The sequence below is a fragment of the Zalophus californianus genome, chromosome 7 (assembly GCF_009762305.2).
Source record: "Zalophus californianus isolate mZalCal1 chromosome 7, mZalCal1.pri.v2, whole genome shotgun sequence".
Classification (NCBI taxonomy): domain Eukaryota; kingdom Metazoa; phylum Chordata; class Mammalia; order Carnivora; family Otariidae; genus Zalophus; species Zalophus californianus.
Genome location: NC_045601.1, coordinates 103,789,242 through 103,814,118, shown reverse-complemented (window position 1 = coordinate 103,814,118; position 24,877 = coordinate 103,789,242). Strand labels below are relative to the sequence as shown.

General features: G+C 42.5%; 1 protein-coding gene across 1 annotated transcript in view; it reads right to left on the bottom strand.

Annotated features, from left to right (window-relative positions):
* Positions 1-24,877, bottom strand: part of TNFRSF21 (TNF receptor superfamily member 21) — a 67,597-nt gene that overhangs the window by 5,755 nt on the left and 36,965 nt on the right. Inside the window, exon 4 of the mRNA XM_027600980.2 lies at positions 16,319-16,584. Within this exon, the coding sequence (XP_027456781.1) occupies positions 16,319-16,584 (266 nt within the window). The remainder of the gene's footprint in view (positions 1-16,318; positions 16,585-24,877) is intronic.

Below are 24,877 nucleotides of genomic sequence, written 5' to 3'. Positions count from 1 at the left end.
ACTTCTTTCCTCCCTTGAGCTTACTCTTCATAATATCCATCAAAATTGCACTGCAACACAGCAACTCAAGCATTGTATGACCTATGATAGCTCTAACTGGAAATGAAGTCATCAGGATATGTGGAATAAATTAATTCTTTATTGATTCAGAAAGTTCACTGTTGAGTTCACAGCAAATAAAGAATACCTCTAATAAGACTTAGATACTAAAAGACAAATACTCTTTTTTTTAAAGTTCTTTTTTTTTTTTAAGATTGTATTTATTTATTTGAGAGAGAGAGAGAGCACAAGAGGGGGTAGGGTCAGAGAGAGCAGCAGACTCCCTGCCAAGCAGGGAGCCCGATGCAGGACTTGATCCCGGACTCTGGGATCATGACCTGAGCCGAAGGCAGTCGCTCAACCAACTGAGCCACCCACGCGCCCCAAAAGACAAATACTCGAAACAAGAAAGCCAGAAAAGGGTCTCATCCTCTTGCAAAAGCTGTAAACATAAACTTATCCAAATATTCACAAAATAGATTACGAGTGACTTAATTTATTCCTTATGCATCTTCGAGGCTTCCAAGTTCTCTACAGGGACATATTAACTTTTATAATTATAAAAATAATGCATGTTATCTTTTTAAAAGCAGTTACCACTGATAAGTATGTTTTCCTTTTGCTAACTTGAAAATGTTATGGCTGCTGTGGGTCCTATTTATATTGGTAGCCAAGGAACAGGAGAGTTGGAAGATCACCTACTTGGCCGAGCGCCTCTCTAGACTTTTGTTAAGAGTTCCCAGGCCCAAAAGCGCAACACTGCAGTGAGGTAGATATTAAGCCTTAAGAGAAAGACCTCTCGGGAAACTTGGCCAGTGAAGGCAATCTATCCACCAGATAATCAAAGTCCCTTTGCAGAAACTTAAAAAATACAATTCTTTTTGCCTCCCAGCCATGAGCTCCTCATGCTCACTTGGAAGACTCACTGGGGAAATGAGGTAGAGACGGTAAGACACACGGAAGCGGGAGGAGGCAGGGATGATGAGGGGAGAGCTCCCCAAGCAGCCAAAATCAGACCGGTGGTTCTATTGTGTGAACTTCAAGAGCATGCAATTTATTTTGGCCAAATGAGCCCCCAAATGTCCTCCTGATTAGTCTCCATGCAAGTATACTTAGTCCTTCCAGATACTGTATTTATTAGTCCCAAGTGATAGGGGAAGAGAGAGAAATGGTTCACCTCAAGTCCACAGCTGAGTCACACCTAACTAAAGCTCCTCTGCTGACCTGTTTTCCTTTCTGATTACCAGAACCACTGAGTCCAAGGAACCAGCCAAATGGATGAGGTAAACAAGGTATTGATTGAAATTTGGGGGCTTGAACACCTCTGGGGTATAGAAGTTTGCAGCAGCGTTAGTGAGAACGGGGACTGAACTTGTATTTGGGTGACGCTGGAATGAGCCATTTTCAGCTGTGTCCGGGCAACCCTCTGCTCCTACAGGTTCCAAAGTGAAGTGCCCACTCCAGGTGCTCAGCTGAATTACAACCTGAAACTGAAGCTCAAAAATAAGTCTTCTCCTTTAATATCAAACCAAAAAGCACTTTCCCCGTCAACTGGCCCTTCTTAAGAGGATACACTGTGGAGGCTGAAGAGTTTTCTAGTCCTTGGGGATGGTCCACTAGTGGGTTGTAAAGGAACATCCTTGCAAGTCTTGGTCATGGCAAAAGTGAAATGAAACAAGGTTCTAAGACTACCTTTCTTCCCTCCTATGATCTAGCAGCTTTCCTAAGTATACTCTCTGCCTCAGAAGCAGTTTTTCCAGCATGCATTGTAATGTTCCTCATAGTCAACTCCTAAACATCAAAGTCATTAATATCCTGGGATTTCACTGCAAGGGAAGAGAGGAAACAGACCTCTAACTGGCTGTGTGGTCTTAGAAAAATCCCTTCCCTCCTTAGACCTGTTTCCACATTTCTGAACAAAAAAGATAGACCAGGTAATCTCTGTTCAACTTATGTTTTATTTATTGTCTGCCCTACTCTTGCTATGCCATTCTCCCTGCCCCCAACCCACCCGCCCCGACTCCCTCTCTCCTTCCAAGTTACCCCCAACTGGTTCACCCAACTAAGGTTTACCACTGAGTTATTTTCAATTACAATCTTCCTGTGGTTACACAATCTGTTTTCATAAAACTAATTAACAACTTTGATGCATCAATGATCCCCTGAAATGAAACATTAATTACCCAGCCTAGATGCTCCTTGCCAATCTGCTAAAGGGGTTCAAGTGAACCCCTTGGCTCCAGGCACTACCTAGTTGGATTCCACATGGCCACTCCTCCCCCCCCATAGCCAGATATGCCTGATAGATTCAAGAAGAAGCTTCCTTACAGTCAAAAGTTACCCTTTCCACTGAACTTTCCCTCCAGACCTCATTTAACACTTAGAAAGAAGGGAAAATCCTGTGCCACATTTGTGAAATTTTCCATCACTTCAATAATGGTTTTTAAAAGCCCATTTGCTAAATTCAATGAAAACTAATTGCTATTCCATCTGAGCTGACCAGCTTGTTGCTCAGATCCAGTAAACAACAGGGACTTTAAGAAATAAACCAATACCAGTACTGCACAAAATGATTCAGCATGAAATGTTAAGTAATCCATTTGCTGTGAAGGTAGCTCTTATGAGCTTCATCTGACAGATGAGAAAACTGAGCCTCTAAGAGATTTGCATAACCTGCCCAAGGTCACAAAGGTTATTTGCATAACCTGCCCAAGGTCACATAGGTCAGCAAGGAGGATCACTTGGAAACCAGACGGACCTGATCAGGTCCAAGTGATCCTCCTTGCTGAGCTATGTCACTTCTGTCTGGACCCACTAGACATTTACAGGAAATGTCAACCCCCCATACACTCAATACAAGCAATTACATGACCACAAGATGCTGCTCTGGCTTCTGAGCCAGAGGGAAGGGGCAAAAGGCAGGGTCCACAAGGATCTGTAACTCAATGGCAAGCTTACACTCTGGCTCTGAGATAAAGATGGGAGATTCTGTAAATATCAGACACATCCACTGTGGCCCAATAACTTGGCTTTGTATTTGAAAATATTCCAGATCCCAACAGACCAGTGATTGTTTAAAAAAAACAAACACATTCAACTGCCACTAAAATTTCATCTCAAAAGAATTATAGTCACAAATAAATACATAACTAAAATTATTTAAGGATGATGATAGTTATCTCAAGCTTGCTCCCCCTGCTCTCCCAAGAGCTCATGTAATCGTAATCAGATTAGATTTCATGACCTCCTATAGGTCTAGTAAGTACATAAGAATGGCCTCTGATAAAAGCAAGGGCCATCTCCCTCGGCATATGAGTACCTAGATGCCTGAGTCTACGTAGTTCTTGTGTTTAGAGAACAGGAATGCAGATAATAAGGAGAGCTTTGTTATCTAAATCTATGTAGTTCCAGGATTTCAGATATAAATGAGGGTTCAGATAATGACAGTTACCAACTGTCTCTCCAAAAATTATCTGAATCTATTCAATTCCTAAGTTCAGATAGTGAATAATACCTGAGAAATACAATGATTTCTCCCTTAAAAAAAAATGAAACAAATACAGCAGTGGTCCCCAACTTAATAAAAAGGAAAAATGGGTAGGAGACAATGACTTTATTCTTCTAGCGTGAATTCTTATTAAATTCAACTCAGAATAAGAGGTCTTGGCAAGCATAATCCAAATTTACTCAGTAAAAATTTTTTTGCAAACAAAAAGAAAAAAAGGACACGGGAAGGTGCTGATTCCTTAGCCCTCAGAAGTAGTATCAGTTTTAAAGAAATTTGGAGGGAATTCTTGGAAATGGAAATGTGAACTAGAAATATACATGCATGTATATAGATAAAGCAAAGATGTTAAAATGTGAATTAACTGTTAAATCTAGTTGGTAAGTTTATGGGTGTTTGCTGTACTGTGTTTTCAACTTTTTTTGTTTCGTAAGCCTTATTTTTTAGTTCAGAAAATAAGTATACAAAAGGGCTAACAGCCAAATAACTATAAGACAAAAATTCCCCAAACTTTTCCTAGGCTTCTCTTTAGTCTGTTGTTGTCTTTCCATCTTTCTTCTCTTGCCCAACCCCTGCCACGGGAAAGGGAGATAAGGAGGTGCCTCCATTGCATAAGCAAGGAACAGGGCTAACACTTAAAATCATCAGTTGCCAAGCAGACGTTGCTGGCCTTATGTGGTCTAGATCCCCCCAAGGCCACTGGAGGTCATGGGATGGAAGCTGCAACAGGAGTGCAACTCCAAGAAGCCCTGCTTAGCTTCCCTGGGAAGCCCTGTGTCAGACCACCACGGTAGCAGAGCTGAGTGGACACTGAGCCTCCGAGAGCTGGGAGCCCCAGCAGAGCCCGCAGAATGAAGGAACTCATCCTTGGGAGGCTCAGAGGATTACCTTGGCCAAAAAATGGCAAAGCCACTGGGAAATTATTTTAAAAGACACCTCACACCCACCCTAGATCTATCCAAGCAAAGCATAATGAAAGTATTTTGTATCAATTGCAACCTTCCTTAAGGCTATATTTAAACTTTATCCCAGGTTAACTGGCCAGAGTGTGTTTCTCCCTTAACTACCCCAGGCCCAAGTCAAGGTAGTTGCCAGTCGTGCGTGTATATGTCATCCATCAATTCTGTTTATTTCTAAGAGTTAACGTCAAAACTGAATCCCAAAGCCTACGAATCCACCTACATTTAAGTCAAGGTGGCCAATCCTTGCCCTAAACAAGGGATCTGTTCCTCTCCTGGATGCAGAAGGGAAGAGCCAGAGGAAACCCCAAGCAGTGCTGTAGGAAGCTGCTAGAGCTGGTAAGAACCAGCTGGCTCGGGAGGGTGAGCCCCGCCCAGCTGCTGGCGCATGTGTCTGCAAGCTGTCCCGGCTGCTGACATCAACAGTAACATTGCAGCCCTGAGCTGACTCACGGACTAGAAAGGAAGTGATGGTAGTGTAAGTGGGCTCTCTTGGTTCAGAGCTGGAGCTCACTCACATTCAGACATACTGCTGAGCCTTACAAAAGCTCAGCCCCATGGACACATGAGGCGATCATGCTGTTGGAAATGACGTGGGCTTCCTTAAATTTCACTCACCGAGAACCCATTAGGAAGCCTTTCCCACAAAACAGCCTTTGAACAATTCTAACCATGAAAAGAAGTTGCATGAATCTTACAAGCTTGCCTTAAGGCGTTGTGGAAGATAGAAAGGAACTTCATAGGAAACTCATGACCTTGAGGTAAGAAGGCTCAAGCTCATCTCATTGACTCCAAGTGTTTTGAACCTGCTCAATTTGATTAAATTAGTATTATTTAATAAAATCATTAGTTGGATGCATTCTTAGAATTATAACTATACCTGGTACACAATTCCAAAAGTATGAAAGGGGCTACCATGAACAATACTTCTCCCTCAGCTACTCAGTTCCCCTGCTGGTGGTGACTCTTACCAGCTCCTCGTGTCCTCTTCCACAGTCGATATACCAATGAATAGGTAATATATAGTCTCCACCTGATCCAGCTCTTCTGTATTTATTACATTTTTTTACTTTTACTTTTTTTAACACAATATGGTGGCCGAGCGCACCCACTGTTCTGCACTTTGCCCTTTTTCCATTTAAAAACAGTTCTTGAGGTTAGCACATAAACGGCTGACTCACTCCTTTCGACAAGTGCAGACTATTCCACTGTGTGGATGTTCCACAACTTAATGACCAACTCTCTGCTGAAGGGCATTTATGCAGAGGAATACTTGGACTTGCAATTTCTACACACATGGCGGAGGTAGGTGCGACTAAATGTAGGACATATTCCTGGGAATGCAAGGTCAGTAGTCAACTGCCATACACTTTGGTAGATAATACAGACGGTTCTCCATAAGGGTTGGGCTAATGTACACACACATCAGCAATGGATACTGTGCTTCTTTCCCTACACCCTCACAACACAAAAAAAAAATGGTGTCGTACTCTTCCCTCTTTGCCATCTAAGAGCTTAAAATTGTATCTCAGTGTAGGTTTCCATTTTAATTCTTCTTATTCTGAACAAGGCTAAAAAACCTATACAGCTTTAAGAATCTTCAGTATTTCCTTTTCTGTGAACTCGCTTGTTCACAGACTGCCCATTTTTCTTTTGGGTCATTGGTCTCTTAATTAATTTGTAAAAGCTCTTCATTTTTTTTTTTTTAAGGCTATTAACCCTATGTTGCAAACAGCTTCTCCCAGTCATTATTCTGGCTTTTGATTTTGCCTATGATGCTTTCTGGCTTGTACATTTATTGTTAAGGAGTTGATTCTTTCTTGTATGACTTCAGTGTTTTCTATCACTGTCAGAAGAGACTTACCTACTGTTGTGAGAATAAAAACAAAGAAGAATTTCCCCGTGTTTTTTTCTAGTTCTTTTTTTGGTGACAAGTCATTTTAATGGTTGGTCATTCCATGTCCCCTGACAAAGCCCAACTGTGGATAAATCAAAGTTTCTCTGTGAAAAAAAAAAAATGTAATGGGAAAATCAGGAGTGACAGCTGACACTCACGAAGAATATGAGGAATAAGTGTTTAAAATGTTGAAATCAACTGGTGTATCATAAAACCTACTGTTGACCATGATGCAATTTCTCATTAGCAAGTGCATCTGCTATTGGCACATGAGTTATAACGGATCAAGAGACAGTCTCGTAAACATAGGATGGAGAAGCTAGGCCCAAACTGGAAGCTATGAAGCTTTATCCAGATATGAGTTTTGGCTCCAAAACTAAATAAAAATATGATATCCAGCACTGGTAGTTGATGGAGAAAATAAGCTTGTTTTCACACTATTGATTCTGATTTCCTCTCAGTGGATTCTTTGAGAAAGCCAGTAAGGGTGTGTATTAAGGGGTGGAAAGTATCATCAACTAATAAATTCAGCCTTTTCTGAACATGGAGACACTGTGTCTCAGGAGAAAAATAAAGGCCACTTCAAATCCACAGAATATCCTCTAAATTGTGGCTCATACGTATCCCTCCTATAAAACTGTCAGCATCTTCAGGGAGGATTCCCTGTTTTTGTGTTTTGTTTTGTATGTGTTTTGTAGGCATGAGTTTTCATCTAGTATCTCCAGTGTCTGGCACAGGGCTCGAAACATAATGGGTGTTCCATTTGTGTTTACTAAATAAGTTGCTTATGTTAATCGATCTTATCCTTAAAGGCAATTTTAAAAAGAAAAAAAAAAAAAGCATGTGTGAATACATGTTAAGAGCGAGAGTGTATCGATCTCTAGACCCCAAGAATCTGCTTCTAGACTTCTCCTTATAAACTGTACACTCAAGCTCAACTATCATATTTGATTAATTCTATGATGTGTATTTTTTCATATTTTAACATCTCTCGAATAGGGATATATCTTACAACTATAAATGGTAATGTTTTAATAGCTTCCTTAGTCGTGTGTATAATGGTGCATCATACACTGAACATGGCCTTCAACAAAATACAGAAATATGTCTGAATTCTAATATCAACCTATACCTCTCAGGACCATGAAAGCTTGCTAGGTTATCACAGATGTCAACCACTCAGACAGTGTTTGGGAAACAGTAGATACTCAGCAAATGTTGGTTCCCTTTCTCCTTAATGTGCAGAGTGGTATCATTTGCTCTTGAGTCAGAAAAGGAGAATGCAAAATTCAAATTTCAACATAGAAGATAGCAGCAAACATGTATTGAGCCCCTACTCAATGAGCCCCTGTACTCAAAGTGCAGAACTGGGCATTTATATTTATGATCTCCGGTATCTACACTCTCTCTAATCCTCCCCAGATCCTTACAGACAGCTATGAACTTAAGAAGTCAAAAGTCAAATTGTTGGATGCACCAGTCCCTTCTACTAGTTCTTAGAGATTCAAAGTTCGAACTCCAGCCCTGCCATGAAGTGAGACATCGCACCTTTATTACTTTTCACATTGCACAACAGTGAAAGCTTTCTGAAAAGCTTGCAACTGAGCAAAACACAACAAGGTTCTCAATAAAACAAGAGTTCTTTGCAGAGTCAAAGGCTTGAGAAGCCTTTGGCGTGATCAAGTAGGTAGGGCTCCATAGGCAGAAACCAGATGGAAAATCTCAGGGATGAGGACCAAAATCCAGTCTTGAAAGAAAGTACAGTCTGTTGTTGTTTTTTTTTCTTTAAAAATGACTTTCAAATGGACACATATATGTCTGCTATTGTTTTCTATGTGTTTTTTGGTGGGTCAGTACCCCTGCCTTCCTCTACAACCTTATAATTTCCTGTGTACCCTTCTGTTCTAACATCTGCTGATCACGCTGAATTGTCATTATTTGCACAAGAGTCTCCATCTCAGTGACTGAGCTACTGAAAGGCCCGAAGACCACCTTCCTTTACATAGTGCCAGAAACACAGCCGGTGCTCGACAAAAGGTTGTTGACTAACTAAGTGAAACCTGAGAACATGATAATAAGTAGAACGGCCTGAAACAACACTGAACACCTAACGGCTTATTCACAGATCTCGCTTCTTTGTACACGATGACTGCCCTCCCCACAAGCACGGCTAAATGGACCTGGGCCTCCTCTGTGGCAGCAATCCCTTTATAAAGTCCCCTTCTCATCACACCAGGGGTTCCCCAGAGCCCACAGTCACACGCTGCAAAGGAAGTAACTTGACCTCAAATGCCCCTCAGCGCTGTGGTCACACGGCAGAGGGCAGGCGCAAGATCCAGGCGAGTTCAGCTAACAACTTAGGGCCTGGGGGTAATAATCCTTATTTTCTCAGAGATGACCAACTAGCACATTAAAGACAAAGACAAATTTGAACAGCCAAAAAGCCAGCAGTTAAACCTACAGCTGGTATTTGCCTCAACGCGCCCTCATTGTGTTAAATTTCTGAAAATAGCTGGTCTCGGTCAGACCATAGATAAGGACAGTTGCATCCTGCAGCTGGTAAACAAAAAAAATAAATCAGCAGCTGTAATTCCCTCTGCGCAGCAGCAGTGGTGCTGTCCTTGCCAAAACAGAAAGCCCAGTGCTCCTGGCGCTGTTGAGATTCAAAGCCAACCAGTCTCCAAACGCTGTCTACTCTAGTTGGGGGCGGGGCGGGCGGGGGCGGGCAGCGGGTCTCTGGGACATAGGTCTCCTGCATGGTTTCTGGAAGGGATCAAGAATCTCATTCTACTACACAGCAGCCCACAACAAGGTTGGCTTCAGGTCCACTAGTGTAGTTTTACTCTGTGTATTCTATTGGAAGAAGGGAAGGAATGATAAGATACTCCCCTGCCTGACAAGACCCAATTCCTTTTTATTTTAAAGATTTTATTTATTTATTTATTTATGGGGGGAGGGGAGAGGGAGAGGGAGAGAGGATCTCAGGCAAACTCTGCGCCAAGCGCAGAGAGCCCGACGTGGGGCTGATCTCACAACCCTGAGATCATGACCTAAGCCCAAACCAAGAGTCCAACGCTTAACCGACTGAGCCACCCAGGTGCCGCCCCAGCACCAATTCTTTACATTTGTGAATCTCTGGTCAAAGCAGACAGCTGAAGTAACACTTTATATTATTTTAAATTCTTGTGGTTGTTTTTAAGATTAGCATTTTTTAATGTACATAGAATTCCTTTTTTCATCCCTTATCAAAATAAGACAAAAAAGGAATACTGAAATTCAAATCACAATTACTGCCGAACCTAACCAGTAAGCATCGCTTTACTACCTCACTTTCTTCTACCCCACAGTTTAACAAAACAGTACTTCATTTAATTCTGATAACCACTTGATTTCCCATGCTAAATAGAAAAATCTGAGTCCGAGAAATCATTTACCCAAGGTTTCCTATAGAGAAAAAAAACAAGTCCACCCCCTCCAAGCAGCGGAAAAAAAAGAAAAAGATTGCACTGGTTAAGGCTATTTGAATACACCAAGTCCAGGAAAGAAAAGAATAGAGCAAAAGAGGTGAGGGGAGACGGGAGGGGGGAGGGGAGGGGAGGCGAGAGTAAACCTAAGAAATTCCGTTGCTCAATTTTGTTTCCCTTTTTCTGACAGCCAGTGAGAAAGCAGACCGTTATCACACACATACCATCACCTTTGTTTCTTCACTAGAGAAAACATCCCCAGCCTAGGAACATTTGCTCAGGCAGTAAGGAATAAATATTTACCATTAGCTGGAATTTCCAGTTCTTGGGCACTGAACCCAGATGGCAACCCTGATACTCAACCGTCCACTTTAAGCAGTGTTGGAACTGGAGGTGCCTCCCCACCCAACAGTCAGCAACGAACCCCTCAGTGTTCAGGACTTGAAGGATCCATCCTGTGAATGAGTTGGAGCTACTTAGGAGCATTCTTCCATCTCGCTTGCCTCCAGAATCGGGAAATAATTGCAACTATGAATAGTAAACATTCACCAGGTACTTACTGTGGTACACACTCAACTAATCCTCACAACAGCTCACAGGACAGGCACTAACAGTGTTCCCATTTCCTCAGGAACAAACTGAAGCGGAGAGCCAGGTAACTTACCAGAATGTTCCCAAAGTGATATGCTGCCAGGGCAGGAATTTAACCGGGCACACATCTCCACACTCCTGTTCCCATTTGGAGCCGTAACGGCCGATGGATTAGCTGTACATCCAGCACCTTCCCTCCTCCCACTCTTGTGGATTTATTCCCTTAAACCGTGTTAAGTATGTATGTTTCTTCCATTCAACTGTAAGCTTCCTTGACAGCACTGACCCCGTCTTATACTCATCTTTGCATTGCCCAAAGTGTCTGGTAAAATACTGTACACCTCATTTGTTATGTAATATAGATAGGAACATAAAATCACGACATCCCCTTTGCTCTTTAGCAGGGGAAACTTAAATCCAGATATGAAAGCATCAAGAGGAAATAACAGTGAAACTGAATTCTCTTTTCCAGCTATCCTTCAAAAACAAAGGGCACGGGTGCCCGGGTGGCTCAGTCAGAAGCATCTGCCTTTGGCTCACATCATGATCTCAGGGTCCTGGGAGCAGGGAGCCTGCTTCTCTCCCTCTCCCTCTGCCTCTCCCCTTGCTTGTGCTCTCTCTCTCTCAGAACTCTCTTTCTGTCAAATAAATAAATAAAATCTTTTAAAAAGGAGGGGGGCAAATAATGCAATTTTTTTATTTAGTTGCCATTTCCAAGACACAGAAAAACAGAATTTATTGCTAGAAACCCTCACTAAGTATTCTTGAGGCCAAAGAAAAATGACTTCAAGTAGAAGTTGAAGCTGCAGAAAGGAAAGAAGAACAGAAAAGATCAATATGCAGGTAAATCCATGTGAATCCTGACTGTGTTAAACCATACTAATTATGCCTTTTGGGGGCTAAGAAACGTGTGGTGTTAAAATTCACGACAATAAAAAACATAATGCAAGTGAAGGATAAATAGAATTAAAGTCTCCTAAGGCTGTTGTGCTGTTTGGAAAGAGAAGTACACACTTAGGAAACATCTCCCATGATTTAAGTGTGCAAGTTGTAATCTCTATGGGAACCATTAAAAGTAAAGTAAAACATTTATAACAAGCCGGAAGAGGAGGAAAAGTGGAATAATAAAAAAAATACTTGATTAATCCAAAGAAGGCAAGAAAGAAGAGAGGAAAAAAAAGAGAGACAGGACAAATACCAAAAAAAAAAATCAGATGGTAGATTTAAACCCAAATATATGAGGAATTACATGAGAAATGTAACCACACTGAAATTCTTTAATTCAATGACAAACACTGTCGGACTAGATTTTTTATAAAACCTTAAAATATATGCTGCTTACAAAAGACTTTCTTTAAATAAAGCCTCAGGAAAAAAAAAAAAGTAAAAGGATGGAAAAAAAGAGATAGCATACAATTTGGAATGCTGTATTAGGGTTTTTAAATAGCTTTGGCCAAGTCCCAATAACTTCCAACTATTGTCCCACTGCTTTGCCACATCTACCAAATGCTGATGCCCTGGACGGGAGGAACGCACAGGATTCTGGAAGGCTGCAGACGTTGAACTCGAAAAATACAATACATACCTCCGATAAAGAAAGAGTCAGGAAGGTGAATGGACAAATAAACTGGTACAGTCAGACAATGGAATATTATTCGGAGCTAAAAAATGAGCCATCAAGTCATGCAAAGACGTGATGGAGCCTTAACTGCACATTACTAAGTGAAAGAAGCCCATCTGAAAAGGCTGCGTGATTTCCACCATATGACATTCTGGAAAAGGCAAAACCATGGACACAGTAAAAAGATCAGTGGTTGTCAGGGGTGGGGTAGGAGGGAGAGCAGTCTCAATATTCTGTATGATAGTATAATGATGAATATATGTCATTATACATCTGTCCACACCCACAGAATATACAACTTAGTGAGCTCTAAGGTATCGGCTTAGAGTGATTATTATATGTCAACGTAGGTTCATCCTTGGTAAAAAATGTACCATTCTGGTAAGTGATACTGACAGTGGGGGAGGCTATGCAAATGTTGGAGCAGAAGGTATATGGGAAATCTCTGTATCTCCCTCTCAATTTTGTTTTAAACCTAAAAGTGCTCTTAAAAACTTAATTAAAAAAAAAAAGGCCTCAGGGCGCCTCAGTCCGTTAAGTGGCTGCCTTTGGCTCGGGTCATGATCTCAGGGTCCTGGGATGGAGCCCCGCATCGGGCTCCTTGCTCAGGGGGGAGCCTGCTTCTCCCTCTGCCTGCCATTCCCCCTGCTTGTGCTTTCTCTCTCTCTCTCTCTCTTGTTCTCTCTGTGTCAAATAAATGAATTAAAAAAATAAAAATTAAGGGCGCCTGGGTGGCTCAGTTGGTTAAGCGACGGCCTTCGGCTCAGGTCATGATCCCGGAGTCCCGGGATCGAGTCCCACATCGGGCTCCCTGCTCAGCAGGGAGTCTGCTTCTCCCTCTGACCCTCTTCCCTCTCATGCTCTCTATCTCTCATTCTCTCTCTCTCAAATAAATAAATAAAATCTTTAAGAAAAAAAATAATAATTAAATAAATAAATAAATAAAGGACTCAACAGTACACCAAAAAGTGATTATTATTATATAATATTTTTAGTACACAAAGAAATTTTTTTAAAAAAGAAAAAGTCAGACTGGGATGCATTTAATTAAAAAATGGCTAATAGGCCACCATGGTTAATAATGGACCAGCTGTTCCTGACAGAGGTAACTAAAAAGCACACCAGGCTAATCCTTTGTGTGGAACATAAGGTGGGTGCTCTCAGGTTCATGAATAGGAAAAAACATTAACCATTTTCAAACAATGCACACAGTCATTTTTACACATTAAGCTTCCATTAACTCCTAGGGCCAAGTCTCAAGTCCCCAGCAGGACCACAATACACAAAGAATACAAATCCATCATCAAGTGGGAAGAAAAAGTCTCAATTATGCCCCCTGCATTCTGTCTTGTTTGACTCAACTAATCTCAGAGATAACCTGTAGACAATTACATACTGTGTGATTACTAAGAGCTGACCGGCAGAAATCCATGCTCCTTGGCTATTAAAATTAGAGTCAAGAGCTGGGTCCACAATGTGGCTAGACAATGATGGGCATTATGAAAACATGGACTGAGAAGCTTAATATTGGCTTCTTAGGCCCCGTCATCACACACAGGTTACACTAGAACCACAGAGAAAGCTATAGGATATGCATTGATGCCCCTCTCCCTTAAAAAATAAATAACAGAATAGATATTAGAATCTTGTTGGATATAGACGATTTAAGAGGAAAGAACTAAAGGGTACAAGAGTTTGGCACTTGGGGACTACGTATTTTGTTTTGTTTTCTTATTCACTGACACTGTGATTTTTGTTATGAATCGCTCTCCTTGATATGCAGTCTCCCCCACAGAGACTTTGGGCCCACCTTTCCCAGCACCTATGACAGTGCCTGGAATAAAGTAGGTGCTCAGTAGACATTCATGGACCTCAACAGAATCATCAGAGACACATACAAGTAATTTGTTACAGTCAATACTCCACCACCATCACTACCCCCTCCAAAAGAGAAGTAATCCCAAACACTAGGACCAAATTCTAAATGCTGAGTGTACAACAGAAAAATGAGACAGACTTGCAGAATCCAAGAGCGAAGTAAGTTTTTAACAATTTTTTTTGGCAAATCTGACCCAATGTTACAAACCTCACTCAATGCTACCAAGGAAGAATGGGTTGTCACACGAACCTCGGTCTGCTCTCCTGAAACCGAAATGAGGAGGGCCTCCCTCTCTCAATTTAGCACAAACAAAGCCCCTACCTATCCTTTCTCGGGTGCCCCTTCGGCTTAGTCGTTTGATGAAATACTTTAAATCACAAAAGCAACGTGTTTTCATTGCAGAAAATTAAAAAAAAAAAAAAATCACTTCTAATCGTACCACCTGGAATTAGTAATGTAAGATTAACATTTGTGCTCTTTCATTTCCCCATGTTTATGTTTTCCTGTGGTTTTATATCTAATGAGAAACCTCCTTTTCCCTTAAAAATGCATCATGATCATCCACTTTATGAAATATTCCATTTAACCAAATCCTAACATTGCATCAACCACATTTTACCTTTCTTGTAAGTATCATCAAAAAGATCTAATGACTTATTCTCCAGTATCTGGATCCTTCTTCAGGTCTGCTGCTCATCTTACCAGCTCTAAAAGTCAACATTCCAAGGAAGCCCATTCATGTTTGAGCCACACTTCTGATATCGTTCTCAGGAAGTCACAAGACATTGGTGTGTGCCTTTGAATGTTTACCATCCCATCTATTCATAAATATTTTTTTCTGAAATTCCACACCTCGAAGAAGTTAAAAATATGCCAGGAGTTTAAAGATCACTTTTGGCATCAATTAGCACCTATAAACTTTATCCAGTCACTTAAATAAAAGATCCACCTGATAAATGTTTACCTCCATAGTGAAGAAATACTACACTGTTCATATAAAAAAGAATAAAAGCACATGATATACAAAACTTGGTACAGGACGGTCGCGAATTAAGAGTCGATGGGGGAAATGTCTCTCTCCAGCTCTTTCGGTAATGAGTTTAGAGCACTGGAAAATAACAGCGACAGAATGGCCTTTTAAAATTTTAAGTGGGTTTTATCAGGTCTCGGTGGCAACATTTCCTTTACTTTGGGAATATATTCGGAAACTTTAATCGAAGTCTGTGAGACATATAAGTCAATACCCAAATTTGTACTTAATTCATGGCCTTTCAGGGTTGCATACTATGAGTAAGGAAAGGCTAAGTAAAATCAGTTATGTTATGATCATAACTACCATTTGTAAAGCACCTTCAATGCATCAGGCATCCCATGTACTTTACCTCTAATCTTAATTAGCCCATTAAGGCTGGCTTACACATGAGAAAACAGAAGCAGAGAAAGTCGAAGTAATTTGTCCTTGGTCACCCAGCTAGTGTCAGAGCCAGGATTCAAATCCAGTGCTGCCTGGCTCCAAAGCCAAAGCTCAGTGACCAGTGACTTAGTAAATCACACTCCTGGGTGCCCTCAGTTCCCATCTGATGTGCAGACTGAACAAGCCCAAGAAGAAGGATCCATCCATCCCGTTACCCACTGCTGTCAGCTCGACCTGCATCCTCAGAAGGTAAGATTGAGCTTCCCTAAACTACATCACAAAAACATATCCTGGGGGCAATGGGTGGGTGGAGAGAGAATAGGAAAAAAAAAAATCTTCCTTCTTGGATTTGTTCCGAGTGTGTTATGCAAAATGAGACTGTACGTGGGATAACAAGAAGCAGATCTGGCTGTAGAGTCTGATGCTAGAATATACCCCAAACAGGATGATTCTCAACTTTGCACATTAGCATTATTTAGGGAACTTTTTAAAATACTGATTTGTGGCCCTCCCCCTAGAGATTCTGATCTCACTGGTCTACAGTGGGGTCCAAGTTATCAGAATTTTTTTAAAGTTTCTAGATGGGGGCGCCTGGGTGACTCAGTCAGTTAGGCGTCTGCCTTCTGCTGGGGTCATGATCCCGGGCAACTGGGATCGAGCCCCACGTCAGGAGAATCTGCTTCTCCCTCTCTCTCTCTGCCCCTCCCATCGCCTGTGTGCTCTCTCTCTCTCTCTCTCTCAAATAAATAAGTAAAATCTTTAAACTAACACAAGTTAAAAAAAAATAAAGTTTCTAGATGATTGTAATGGACAACGACTGAGAACCACGGCCCTAGAAGGGGAATGTGTGTGAACCAAAACACCTAACACCTGTATTTTTCCTTATTCTATATCCCTGGTTCAGGGAGAAAAAGGTTAGTTGGAAAGACCAACAACCCAGTTTCATTACCTGGGCCGTATCTTCCATCAGTCCCCGAATCTTCTCCACGACATCATTGCGTCGGTGCTGACGCAGGGCGCTGATTAACTGGGCGAGGCTGGCCTCGGGCCCCCGGATGGTCCAGTGCTGCAGAGCGGCGTAGGCCCGCTCATGGTCGGCCGTGTACCCGTTGGAGAAAGCAGCCACTTCTCTCTCACTGGCATTGCACAGAAACTGGTAGATGTCCTTCCACTGGCTTCCAACTTGGGCTGCGACGAGTTTCAGGATGTCAATCCCTAAACCAGAGGGAAAATAAAATTAAAGACAAATCCATGGGATTGGCATGGGAGGGAAGGTCTTTCTATATGGCTACTCTATTCTAATGAACTAAAAAAAGAAGCACACTCTCCCGTTGTTACCTGGTCAAAGGAATGGACTGCCTTCTCTAAGCACTCAGCATCTGCAGCCCCTCCTGGGGACTAATTAGGTGACCTCCTGCAAATTTCACTTCCCGAATGTGGAGCGAGAAGAAGGAGTGAATCCTAGAAGGGCAATAACTACTACCCCTCAAAAAGCTGTTTTGAAAGCCAAACCAGAACAAAATAATCAGTGATTCCTTTGTTACTGCTAAAAACAAGTGTAAACAAATAAGAGGCCCCCCAGACCAAAAAAGTGGTGACTTCATGAAATTAAGAAAAAAGTAAACTACGGATTAAAACTGCCGTGGAGTTGATCCAACACTGTCTGGATAAAGCGTCTTCAGATTCTAGCAATAGTGTCCTTTATGTCAGCCGACAGTTTGCCCAGCCATTCCAGCCCCAGGGAGGCACTCCTGAAGGACTGCTGGTTCCCGGTGCTCTAATCCTATGCTCAACAAGCAATTTTCTGGTCTATTGTTCAGTCTTGTAAGTTGACCTGTATAGTTATAATGGAGACAACCACCAAAATGACAGTATAATAATAATCACTATAGTCTCCCGGGTTTTATGTTAAGGTGTTGGCTCTTAGAACATCTTTATAAAGCATTAACATTCCAATTGCACAGATAAGGCAATAACACCTAGAAAAATCATGATTTGCCCAATATCACAAAGGTAGCTGGGTGGGAACTGAACCCAACTCACCGGACAGTGCATTCTATTGTCATTCTGGCTTCTCAGTCACTTGTAAACTGGGTCGGTGTGGGTCTGCAGTATGCAGATCTGAGGAGCGCAGAGTGAAATGCCAAGTCAAATCTCAAAGCTGCAAGCTCAAGATGAGCCCTTGGCACCGACCCTCTGTGAGGTGTGGCTTTCCCTGAGCAGCACGCTCTGGTGTCTTCCTCTTCAAAGCACTTTCTCTCTGCATTTATATACTGACTTTGTCCAAACTGCTACATGGGGTCATAGCGAACCTCACGGTATGGGATCTGGCAGTTTACCACACAGGGGGGTGAGTCCTCTCAGCCAATACCATGTCTTTGAATGAAGCCATACCCACATGCCCAGATACCAGAGTTATAACAGTTAACAGTGTCTTTAAAACACTAACAACTAAAAAAAAAAAAAAAAAAGAAAAGAAAAGAAAAAAGAAAAAAAAGGAGTCAAGTTTCCAAGCGTAGTAGGAAAAGAAAGGGAGAGAATAAAGAAAAGCTTCCTATTACAGAGAATTGTATTTTTCAATTAACTAGAGGTTAACCAGGGGAAAACAATCTTTTTGTGCTTCCATCAGTTGTTGGGGAAAATATCTATAAAATTAGCTCTCGATTTTTGCCTAAGAAAAGCGCAATACCAATTCCAGAAGTTTCTTTGAAAATGGAGGACTTGGTGTTTCCTCAACATAAATCCTTACTCTGCCACGCCAACCTGTAGAGGCAGATGATCTGCAAGAGTGCATACAAATCCTGAATCAACCACCCACAAATGGCTTTTGAAAAATAAGTTCCTAGTAGAAGGCTGCTTTCTTGTCAACTCTAAGAGTAGAATGCCACAGAATGAGGCATTACTGCACTTTTCACATGATTTTCCCTGGCAGTGTGAAATACACTTGAACCAGTTGCTTTTCAATTTTTAGGGCAATGTTTTAGCCAGATACAGAGCTTTTGATTTCAAGCAACAGACTCAAAAAAAATAAAATAAAATAAAAAATTCCATGTCCTATTTAAAACCCCGCAGGTAACGTTAAGGAGCAAACCAGCTCTTTGTGATTGATGTGGTAGGTTCCTCCAAATACCAAAAGGCACGTTAGTCCCTGAATCTTAATTTAGGTTAATTTGACGAAGGCCCACAGCGCCTTACATGAAAACATGACTGCATTTTCTTGTACATGGGACCTTTGCTTAAATCTTCATAATGCCGATGACAGTGTGGCTTTGGGCAAACCACTAACTGTCATGTCCATTTCCTCATTTGTACAATGGACATACTCACTATGGTCCCTGGGGATGAGCTGATTAACATTTTCTATAGAGTTGATTTATTTTTGGAAGTACCCCATCATTATAAATGTTCCATATACTGAACACTAAACTTAAGACTAAATGCATTTCTGATGCAAATACACAGCCTTTATAGAGTAATTACAGAGTTTAAAAGGCTCAAACATAACAACAGTTCCCTCTTCCAAAACTCAGTATTTATACTTTATTTTCAGCCATAAAATAAAGAAAAAAGAGGAAAAAAAGGAAAACACGAAGAACAGACACAATGAGATTTTCCTTCAACCAACATTGACTGGAAGCTAAATTTAAGGCCCACAAATCAGGTCTCATCTCACTTTTTTTCCTAGGAAAACGTGGAGTCAATGCGCGGGAGCTGCCCCGGGTCAGCAGTGTTCTTGAGCGCAGCCCCCTCCCATGGCCCAGTGATAAATCTAAACATGCCAGAGAAAATGGCTGGTGACAGCAGCCTTCCAACATGGCGAGGAGTCCCAACACCGCAGCAGGGGAGGGGCCCCTGAGCGCGCTGCACCTTGTCCCCACCTCACCAAAGGGGAAAGAAAAGCTTGCAGGGTATTTCAAGAGCATTTGTTGAGCAGTCACTGCGGGTTCCTGGGTTTGCTGGTCTGAGAACCCTTACAAAATTTTAATGCAGAAAGAATTTATCCCCAAGAAAATCAAGTAATGCCAATGAAACATAAAATTTGATGGACTTTGAAAGTGTTCTTTATTCAGAAAAAGAAGTTTTAGGCAAAACAAAAGAATACAATTACAGAGCAAAGCAGGAAGATAATTAAACTAGATTAAAAGAGTTTTACCTGGGGGCTGGGCCCGGAGGTGGAGGTTCCTGGGTAAAGAAACAGAAGGGACTCCAAGGTAGTCACAGGTTCTATTTGCTAAACTGGATGCTGGGGAAATGGGTCTTCCTTTTATCTTATTACTTTATTATTGGTTCAAGGTCAGCTAGCTAGTTAATGGTACCTCTGTTGCAGTTCACAGGGAGGGAACGTGGTGTAGTAAGGAGCTTTATTATATGCTGGAATTATGAATGCACTCGGGGTTGGATATGATGTGTATGCTTTCTTCCTGACCTGTTATTACTGACCAAGCAGATGCTGGGAAAGTTTTCTCCGGGGCTAAAAAGTTTATTTCTTTTCTTTAAAATTTCTTTAAAATTACGGTATGGTACCCTTGGGGGTGGGGGGAGAGAGAGGGGTCAACAAACTTTTTCTATAAAGGCCAACCAACAGTAAACATATTAGGTTTTGAGTACAGGGAGGTCTCATGCAATTTCTCCTGCAACATGAGATGGCCCAAGGCTATATAGTTCACCAACCCCTGAAACTGTTGCAATTTTAAGGGACCATAGCTAAATTACCAAACGGAATAAAGATTTAGAAAAACATTTTGTTAAACACCCCTCCACAGACACACGCGCGCGCGCACAGACACACACACACACATACACACACACAAGATGATTCAAATTCCCGCCCCAGTTATGAATGTGACATAAGGTTAGGGAAATGGAGACCAACTCTCTGGCTGACAGAGTGCCCCAATCCCCTGTCACATCAGATTTCCAAGTTTTCATCGAGACTGGAAACAGATGTGTTGAATCGATCTGACCCCTTTGGCTGAAAGTGATGCCAAGTCTCTTTTTTTGTAGGTTGAAAACAAACAACACATCCCTCAACCCACCAAAGTGCTGACAGGGGTATGGAGCTTAACTCTGCTTTTCCTGTGATGTCAGGTCCTAGAGCTCTGAGAATGAAGCTTCTAAAGAAATCGTCACAGGAGTCAACCAAGCCCTTATCCACCAGACGCTGTTCTCACCAGGAGCTGTGTGCGAGAAGGTGGCCTTGGCCCCAGGACAGAGCTTTTGAATTGTAAGGAGCAGGTAGTGGAAAGATCATGAACTTGGCCATCACGAGCTATGGATTCAAATGCCATGATTTGTCAGTTGTGTGACCTTGAAAATCGAGCACCTCTACGATTTCAGTGTCCACATCAATAAAAGGACACCACCACCTCTCCTCTCATAGGGTAGGTAAGGCGATTTATGGGATCACGTAGTAAAACCAGCAAGCCAAGAACCTGAGCACACGTCAGTTTCGCGTCCCCCATCCCCGCCATCTCTGCACGGACAAGTCATCGGGGCAATGGACCTAAAAGTTGGTGGGAGTTTTGCAGAGACATGGGTTTTAGCGCCAGGACTGTAGGTACTGAATGATGAAGGCAAGCGCCACAATCCTGGCTTCCTGTGCTTTCCGGCACCTCACCAGTACATGTCAAAAGGGGCACCACCACCCTGAAGGGCCCCATTCAGAGAAAGGCAAATGTCAAAGAAAAAGACATGGAGGGCGTCCCATCAGTACTCGCTGCTGACACTGCCCAGATCCCCCATGAGCGAACGCGAGAACAGAGGCATGAGACCATCGACTGGGCTATTGTGGATGAAAAGGCATTTTCTAGTGCTTTCTAAAATCCTGAATTAGATCTTATCGGGGTGACAACATTAATTTGAGGCTCATTGCTTTAAGCTCAATGTCAGCTCCAGTATGCAAAAAAAAAAAAGAGTTCCACGTCTTTTCATAAAAACCTGAATTGACCTTTATCATCAGAGAAGGTGTTAGAGCTCTTTCCTTTTAGAGATAAATACCTGAAATGGGTGCCATCCTTAAGAACCCACATTAAAGCCTCGCTGGATGAGTGATGAAGGACAGTGATGACAGAGCCCGAGGAAACAAAGGCCATTTGTAATGCACAACACAGCACCCCATTTCATGATCTGCACCCGGCTTCACACAGAACACGTTCATGGGAGACATGAGCAGGTTATAGACTTTGGTACCAAACTTATGGTACCACCATATAATGGTACCAAATTCTCATCATTTAAAAGATTCGAGCATTCACACAGCCATCTCCCATGCTTGTGAAATGTAATGTCAGTTCTCATTATTCTTCTAGAAAGAGAGACAGAGGGACAAATAATGAGAAAATTCCCATCGAGGCAATTAATACACAACCTCCTCCCAGGACAGATGACTCCACAGTTATCCCCATACTGGTTTCTCTACACAAAGCAGTCTCCTGTGAGGCACACAAAAAACAGGAGACAATGAGTTCAAGGTTCTCTCCCTTCTACCATCACCCTAATTCCTGTCCCCTAGACATTGCTCTTTATTAGCACATGCTGTGACCTCAGGCTTCTGAACTGCAGGTACAGGGGCAGCACATCCAATGTATGTACAGAGCAATGTATGTCAAGTTCGAAATCTGAATACAAGCGTGGCTTTAGCCTTCCTAGAATTGATGTTCTTCCCTATACAATGGTCATGTCCTCACTCATGCCTTTTCTGACCACCTTCTGCCCAAGCCCCATGTCGACTTTGACTATCATTATCTCCATCACCTCCCAGAGCCTAGCACATACTAGGAATACAATGATCATCTTAAATGGATGAATGAATGAATGAGAGCCTTTTTTGTCAGCTTCCCCTCTTGCCTGATCTCCTACACACACCTTTTATCATCTCATTAATCTCTATGGCTGCTGCCACTGAGAACATGGGGGGGGCCACATGCCAACACACCCTTGTCGTGAAGCCATGCCAGATCAATCTCATGTGGTCCCCGATGGGTGGAAGCTAGGCTTCCTGGCACAGGAACCCCGTTCTTGTGCAAGAGCCTCTCTGTCTGGCGGTGCCCTCCTCTCCATCAGGGTGGTCCACTACGTCCATGTCAGGCACCAGAAGAAAGGTCTCCTGGGTTCTGCCCCTGCAGAGAGCAACTGTCTAGACCAAGGTCTGTCTGGCCCAATTACAGTAAGTGCTTCTAAAAGCAACAAACTCGAAACATGTGCGTGTGTTTTGTAGTAACTACTATATCATAGGATGATTTAAAAATGGGCTATCAACAGGAATCACTCCCAATACATCACACAGGAAACTGCTTTATCAGCACTTGGGAGCCCAGAATGCCCCAAGTTAAAAATACCCCTTCCCTAGTTGAAGTACAAATGTTATAGGAACTGCTTAGACCTCATTTTAACCCAAAAAGTGACTTCTGAAGCAGAATTAATCACTATCTTATTGAAGGTTCAATGGACAATCATCATAAGTTCAGACGAATTCCCTAAGCTACTGACAAACCTGTGCAAAGGTCTCATCAAGCTAATGATGGACTGTTTACCAATGACAAGTGCTATCAAAACAGTAGACAATTTTCCAGATGGAAAAACCAGATGCCACTGCTGCGGTAAGGAAAACCAATAACCTTTTATTTCATCCCATGGAGGAAAACAAAAAGCACAAAGCCAAAAATCCCTCCTTCCTCCTGGTCTTAGTCTGTGTCTGAAATTGTTCATTTATTTATCCAACAAAAATGTATGGAGCAGTGACTCCATCCCCTGACCCTATTCTAGGCTCTGGGGGCATGGCGGGACAGAGCAAAACCAAAGCCTTTCCTCGTGAAGCCTGCATTCTCCTGGGGGACACGGGATGTAATAAAATATTTAGTGATAGATAGTGAGGCCCTGCTGAAGAGGAAAATAAAGCAGGGACCAGGGATGGGAGGGCAGGACTGTCATTTTTAGATATGGGGCCTTTGTCCTCAAAGCTAAAAGGTGACCTTGCTGAGGTTAACATTTGAATCAAGACCTAAAGGAAGTAAGACAGCAAGGCATGCAGGTATGTGAGGGAATGGACTCCTAGGCAGAAGGAACGGCAGGTCTGGGGGATGGAAAGGCACTGGCATGCACAAGGAGGAGCAGGGGGGGCTGGTGTGGTGGAAGCCAGTGGGCAAAGGGGGAGGGTGACGGGGGTCACAGGCTGAGAGACAAATGGCGAGTACGGATTGCACTGGGTCTTGAGGCTGCTACTCTGCATGCAACAAAAAGTCCCTGGAGACTATTAAAAAAGTCTTAATGTCTCAGTCTTGAATGGCACCATGTGACTTCCATTTGGGCGGGATCATTCTGGCTGCTGTGTCAGGAATATATGGAAAGGTCACAGGCAGAGGAGGAGCCACTGGTCAGAGCCCACAGCCATTATCCAAGGGAGGGGACTGACTTCATTTGGGCCAGAGGGGCCATAGTGGAAATGATAGGAAATGGTCAACTTCTGTATAGATTCTGAAGGAAGAGCTGATGGGATCTGCTACCGGGTTTGCTAACTACGGGGTGCAAGAGAAGGGAAGGAGGCACTCTCTAATGTTCTGGCCTAAGCAACTGGAAGGCTGGAGGGGGCTCTTTCTGCAATGGGTGACTGACGTGGGGTTGTGCTTTGGGATTTGGTTTAGACAGCTTAGGTGTCGAGCATCTAGACATCTGGGTCAGTCACGCAAGGGAGAGGGTATTCACATGTTGTGTTCAGGTGCAAGAACCAGGCTGGATCTACGCACTTGGGAATCACCAGCAAAGATAGATGGTCTTTAGAGGTCTGGGTCACCACAGGAGGGAGCATGTGCAGGGAGAAAAGCCCTGGGGCTGTCCACTGTTCACAGGTCAAGTGAAAGAGGAGGAACCAGCCAAGGAGATGAAGAAGGAATGGCCAGAGAGATGGGAGGACGACCAGCAGAGAACAGTGTCCTGGAGGCCAAGGTAAGGAAGTGTTTCGCGGAGAAGGAAATCAAGAGTGTTCAATGCTGCCAAGAGGCCAAGAGCTGAAAGAGGTTCAGTTTAGAGGAAACTAAACTGAACAGTGCAGTTAGAATCATGTGGTCAGACCCTATGGAAAAGACACAAGATTGTGGCTAAGATACTGCCATAGTTCACGGGTCCTAGGACATCTGAACCCGTATTTGAATCAACGCCTTTTCACAGTTTGGTGACGGTGGGTTTTCTTCCTTAGTGGCATATAAGAAAATGATATGTCACCATCAGTGGTGTCTTAGATTTGGTAAGACATAGTAAGAGTCACTATTTTTTAAACATGTAAACTTGAACCCACCTATGTTTTAGAAGTCGACATACCATCAACACACAATGTGTCAAATTCTGTGCATACCCCGCAATGTTAACAGCCAGTTACTCCTGAAGAACGATCAACAGAAATCTAGAAATTCCTCCTCCTCGGCAAAATCTGCTTACATAACACCTGACCAGGTTGATTCAAGGGCACTCATTTTTAAGGATTTTGTTTGTTTCCTTTTGTATTTTATAGTCCTAC